The sequence below is a fragment of the Mauremys mutica genome, chromosome 21, assembly GCF_020497125.1.
Source record: "Mauremys mutica isolate MM-2020 ecotype Southern chromosome 21, ASM2049712v1, whole genome shotgun sequence".
Taxonomy (NCBI): domain Eukaryota; kingdom Metazoa; phylum Chordata; order Testudines; family Geoemydidae; genus Mauremys; species Mauremys mutica.
Window position 1 is genome coordinate 1,974,880 of NC_059092.1, and position 6,076 is coordinate 1,980,955.

General features: G+C 48.7%; 1 protein-coding gene across 3 annotated transcripts in view; it reads left to right on the top strand.

Annotated features, from left to right (window-relative positions):
• The window catches only part of ACOT7 (acyl-CoA thioesterase 7), a 106,441-nt gene extending 100,957 nt beyond the window's left edge, over positions 1-5,484 (top strand). For all 3 annotated transcript variants that reach the window (XM_044996539.1, XM_044996540.1, XM_044996541.1), the window contains one exon: positions 5,262-5,484. In XM_044996539.1, coding sequence (XP_044852474.1) covers positions 5,262-5,366 — 105 coding nt within the window. In that variant the 3' untranslated portion in view covers positions 5,367-5,484. The remainder of the gene's footprint in view (positions 1-5,261) is intronic.
• Positions 5,485-6,076: the final 592 nt, after the last annotated feature.

Consider the following 6,076-nt stretch of genomic DNA (forward strand, 5'->3'; position numbering starts at 1 on the left):
GGGTGGATGAGGCCCTGTTCTAGCAGTTGAGGTGTGAAAACCAAGGGAGGAGAAACTGGTTCTGTAATTGGCAAGCCATTCACAGTCTTTGTTTAGTCCTGAGCTGATGGTGTCAAATTTGCAGGCTAACGATTCAGCAAGGCGCATCCTGGAAAGCAACAGTCCATCCACGCTGCTGCTCTTGTGGCTGAAAAACGGGTCCAAGATGATGCATAATAAATGTGATCCATGAGCATCCCCTTTGCTGGTTGCAATAAGCCATGAAGGGTTGGCCTGCATGTCTCTGGCACTGACAGATTTTTCAGCCATGGTGCACTTGGCATGTGAAATTTCTCTCTGCACTTGGTGGTTGGATAAGCTTGGCGTGGAGTACGTTGCTTGGGAAAGCCGGGTGAGACTCCGGTCTGAGATTTCACTGGTTGCTGGACGACACCCGCACTGCACGCTTTTTTGACGGCATGGAGAGTGTGTACTGGGAAGCCCCGAGCCCCAGGTTAAGTAGCCGTGTAGACGGTGAGGCACAACTTAGGCAAGTAGAGTACAGACACACCGGAAGGGTTTGTACCTACGTGGTTCCCCAGTTGCCCAAGCCGTGCATCCCATCCACATGGCTGTTTTCACCTGGGTATCAGAGTAGCAGCCGTGTTAGTCTGTATCCGCAAAAAGAACAGGAGTACTTGTGGCACCTTAAAGACTAACAAATTTATTGAAGCATGAGCTTTCGTGAGCTACAGCTCACTTCTTCGGATGCATAGAATTAGACTCTGCCTGTTGGTATGCATACTTCCACCTTTTCATGTTCTCTGTATGTATAAATATCTCCTGTCTGTGTGTTCCATTCTATGCATCCGAAGAAGTGAGCTGTAGCTCACGAAAGCTCATGCTTCAATAAATTTGTTAGTCTTTAAGGTGCCACAAGTACTCCTGTTCTTTTCACCTGGGTAGTGTCCTGCTGTCTCCCCGCTGCTGCAGCCTTTGTCCTCCCCAGGAAAAGCACATGGCATCGGGAACTGCCCTGGCAGGGGGGAAGGACTCCCACAGTGGGGAAAGGCTCAGCCTTCCCCCTGCCAGAGCCTTTCCCTGACGTGTAGCTAGCCTGCTTCTCACTGCGGCGTGGAGCTACCCCGCTGAAAGCGGCGTGCGGTGCAGATGTACCTTTGAGGGGAAGCTCATGAGTTTAGCCAAGTGACAAGGAATTGCAGAGACACAGTCTAGACCAGCCTTCGGCTGAAAACTTAAGCCAAAGGTTTTAGGAGGTTTTACTCAATAGCTTACAGGTGACCTGCTTCTGCCCTGTTCTCAACTCCCATTTACTGGGCCAGGCCAGACATAGCAGCCTGAAGAAAATGCCCATCCCATAGACAACACTGAAGGGGGGGGGGCATCTTAATAAAGTGACTTGGAAAAACCAACTCCAGATGTGTGGTTCTAACATGCGTTTCCAAAGAGAACTCAGCCCAACGTCTGAAATGCACCGGAGCTGCTGTTACACTGGCAGGCTTGGACAGCTTGGGGTGTGTGTAGAGAACAGTTTGAGAGGTCTATGGAAGGAAGGGTTTGCTATAACCGTATATTCAAAAGCTGTCTAGTCATTTTTACCAATAGCCTCTTACTCTGAAACATCTGGGAGTAAAGACTCCCTGCTCTGATTTGGTCTCCTAGGTCCTGCAGGATATTTTCACTATACACAAACCTGTGTGTTTGGGCTCCAAGAGGTTTGACTTGTTTCTGGTAGAGCTAATAGCAGAAACATCAATGTGTTGGACCTCGCCGTTAGGCCCTAAAGGACTTGATGGAGCTTGAGGTGGACATAGGCGGCAGGTTCGTATAATTTTTGGTGGGGCCCAAAATGGTGGTTCCCCCCCCTCCCCGCTCTCACCCTGTAAGCTGATATAAAATGAAGCTACAATGCGTCAGCACCACAAGATTACAAGGGTCAATTTAAAATGGAAAGTCAGAAGCAGCACTTGCCTGCTTCAATATACGGTATTAAATTTTGTTGCACCTGTTGTGACAAAGTGGGAATGTTCTTAATGTTTTCTCTGAATACTGTGTGGGTGCCGCAGTTTCCCCTGCAAAGTGCCAACTGACGGTGTTGGGGACAAAGAGATCAGGTGGCCTCCTTGTCCGGAAGAGACACAAAGGCCAGATGAGGGAGTGTCAGTTTGGAGCTGGCTGGGGAAATCGGGAGAGGCCCAGAACTTGGGTCTGGGCTCCCCACCCCCCAAGATGGACCTGACTGAGGGGTCCTGTTTTCTGTACTTACAAGCTCTGTTTTAGACTGTATCCCTGTCATCTAATAAACCTTCTGTTTTACTGTCTGGCTGAGAGTCACATCTGACTGCGGAGTTGGGGTGCAGGGACCTCTGGTTGCCCCAGGACCTGCCTGGGCACACTCGCTGCGGAAAGTGCACAGTGTGGAAGGGCTGAATGCTCCGAGGTCAGACCCAGGAAGGTGTAAGCTTCTTGCCCTGGAGACAGTATGCTCAGAGAGCAGGCTCCCCCAGAGTCCTGACTGGCTTTGTATGGAGTTGTTCCAAAGCATCCCCTTCCACACCATGCACTTCCCGGAAGTCTGCACAGGCACTGACACTCCCTCCTCTGGCCTTTGTCTCTTTTCCAAGCATTAGGAGGCCACCTGATCTCCTTGTTCTCCAAAACCTTCAGTTGGCACCTTGCAGGAGGGTGGCCCAGGCCATCAGTTGCCTGGAGACAGGGTGTCGGCCATTCTCTGTGCAGATGGCATCACACTGGCCCTCTAGGGCTTTACAACAATCACACCCCCTTATCCCACCATCTAGAGCCTTAAGAAATGCATTGGGGAAACTGAGGCACACAGACAGTATTCAGAGAAAACACCTGTATACGACCAGTTACATACTTTGAAGGGTGTAAAATAATCAAATATTGTGCTAAATACAATGATACTCCAAACTGACCACCAAATTTAAGTTGCATGTTTTCCCCCTCAGGTGAGGGTTCTGGGGTGGGGCTGGGGATGAGGGGTTCACAGTGCAGGAGCGTGCTCGGTGCTGGGGGTGCAGGCTTTGGGGTGAGGCAGGGCTGAGGATGAGGAACTTGGGGTGCAGACAGGCTGCCCCAGGGCTAGGGCCAGAGAGGACTCCCCATCACCACCACTGGCAGCAGCAAGCTCCAGGGGAGGGTTCCCTCCTGCCCCCCACAGCACACACACTCTGCACATGCTCCTAGAGCCCCTCTCAGGTCCAGAAAGTTCACTCCCCTCCCCTATGATGGGTACTGGGGGGGGGGCACAGGTGGCCTTCCATGTTGCTGCCCCTCACCATAACTTCACTGTGGATGGGGCTGCCCCTTGCCCAGCATGGGGCAGAAGTGGGGTAGGCAGGGTGGTGGCTGGCTATGGGACGGGGGAGCAGGGTGTCATAAAATTCACCCAAGCCCCAGCTGCTCAGGTCTAGGAAGCCTCCCTCTCCCATCCCTCCTGTGGCGGGTGGGTTGGTGGGTGCTGGGGGAGGGGGCATTGCCTTCACATGTGGCTTTCTGCCTCCCCTGTGCAGCCTGCTGTGCCTCACTGGGGGTAGGAGTAGGGGCTGGGACTGGGGCTGGGGCAGGGGGGGAATCATAGGGTCAAACACTCACGGAAGCCCCAGCAGCTGCTAAGGTGAATGATGTCTGTCTCCTGGCCCGTTTGTGTCTCCTCCAGGTAGGGGCAGGAGAGGGGAGGCCCCCTCCACTCCCCTCCCCTTCCTGAGTGCTTCAGAAGTAGTTAGCAATGCATTCCTCTTATGCTAATGTTGCAGCCCTTAGGCTACAGCAGCAGCAGCAAAGGAGAGAGAGACGTGCTGTGCGCTCTCTTTACATTCAGGCAGGGAATCTCCGGGGAGGGGGAAAAATCTAGCTCCAAATATTGGTGGAGCAGAGACCTGATTATGAATATTCCTGGGGCTTTAGCTCCAAGAGCCCATATAAGTTGGCGCCCATGCAGGTGGATGCTCTGGGGAGGCATTATGGGTTGATGATGCTCCTAAGTTACACATGTGCATAAGAGTTTGCAGGCTTGAGTCCTTGGACTGCAAGTTCCTAAAGTCTGGGGTTGTGCCTGGCTCTGTCTGGAAAGTGCAACATTCACCCTGGTGCTATATAAATGAGAGAGAATATGATATTAATAGTCTCTTGCTGCCAGCCTCTGATTGTAACCCAAAATCATTTAGAACTTTGCTGATGCATTTCTTCATTATGAAATGAATTTGTTCATCCAAATCATATTAGCAGGGTTACCTACAGCCAAGCGTTCTGCAGAGTGGTTATAAAACCATGTAAAATTGTACCTAAAGTGTAACACATTCAGTAATTTATAAAATGAATGGCCATGAAGATGTTATCCCATCAGGGACTTGGCAGTATGTGCTTGGCTAAGAAATTAAAAGCTGCCATACGTGTCTGAGAAATTGATTTACCTTCCTGGCTAACCCACTTAACAAACACTTTTGTACATAAATAAGTGAATTTCCTGTAACATTTGACAAACCTGCACTCTCACTGCCTTTTAACTTAAGGAATCACAGGCTGCTGGCCTCCTCACAGCTGCAGGGCTTTTATTTGGTGATCTACTTTTAAAAAACAATGAAGGAGCACAGATCTTAGTTCAAAACAGAACATTCCCCTCCTACGAAAGTGTCTTTGCTGCCTGCATGGGAGGCTGAGGGCTGTACTTAATGAAACTCTGGCACCTTCCATTGCTCCTGCGGCTTTTGTGTGATTCAGTTGGAAGCGTCTCTTTAAGAAAGCGCTCTCCTTTTAGCACTTGTTGGCTGTGGATCAGTTTGCTGAATAGCCTCTACCTTTGAACTGTAGAGAAATAAGCATGTCTGCCAGGCAGAGACTGTCTGTTGCTAGCTGTGGCTTGCAGTGCACTCATTTCTCACCCCCAAGGTTCATGAAAGAGCTTTTTTGTATTGAATTCCTGCATAAATTCTCCAAGCCATTTCCTGTGCTTGTTCTACCTGGGGTGGATGATCGGATTCCTGTTTCTACTCAGTTATGCTGGAGTAAATGGGAGTAACTCCATTTGATTTCAGTGGAGTTACCCTAGATTTGCCCTGGTGCTGCTGAGATCAGAATCTGTCCCACAGTTTGCAAAGTCCTTGGGATCTTCCAGGCTGGAAGGGGGACTAGAATGTTGATTGAATTGTTATGAAGTTAGCTAAGAGCTCACTGTCAGGCTAGCCAGCATCCAAAATAGAACAGAAATAATACTCAAGTCTCTGATTTTCTATCAACAGGTAGAAACTGAAGATGAGAAGAGGCGTTTTGAAGACGGAAAAGGGAGATATCTTCAAACGAAAGCCAAAAGGCAGGTGCAGATGCAACCGCTGACTCAACAATGACCCTTCATCTTGGACCTAAATATTTACGGCAGAGCCGCCTAGAAATAAACATATCCACTTTAGAAATATTTCCTTGGGCAAATAAAACAAACCTGTCACTAGTGTTGTGTGAAGTGTTCCCAGAGCCCTGTGTATTCATTGATCCTGTAGCTGTGCAAATGGATGCAGAATTCACTCTGTGCTGCAGAATTGTACTCCAGAAGATAAGCTTTCTTTTTTTTAAGGAAGTGAGCCTTTCAGCTGTGACTTGTGTTGAGATAGAGTGTTTGTCTTTTTGCGTTCACACGTAAACTGAAACAATCATTCTGAAGTCTGAGCTGTGCCACCATTTGTCACAATTGAATGTTAAATCTGAACTGTAATGATGCCAATTTAAATCAGTTTTTGAATTGTTAAACTATTGATCAGTTTAGCAGAAACATCCAGCCTAATATGTTTGTTCCATAATTTCAGGCAAACTGCTGTGCCTTTCTGGATGCCAAAGGCCCATGCTAGCTTCCCAAAGGCCAATTTCTGCAGTACAGCTGTTATCAGTTTTTAAAAGGCACATTGAATATGTAGGAGCAGCATAAAATTGGATTTAATGTCCAAGTAAATACTACCAGGTTACTGTACACAGTGTATTATTCATTCTGACACAATTCAGTAAGTAACTCCAGTCTGCCGTAGGGAGAGTGGCACAGAAAGCAACGGGCATGGCAAAGAATACA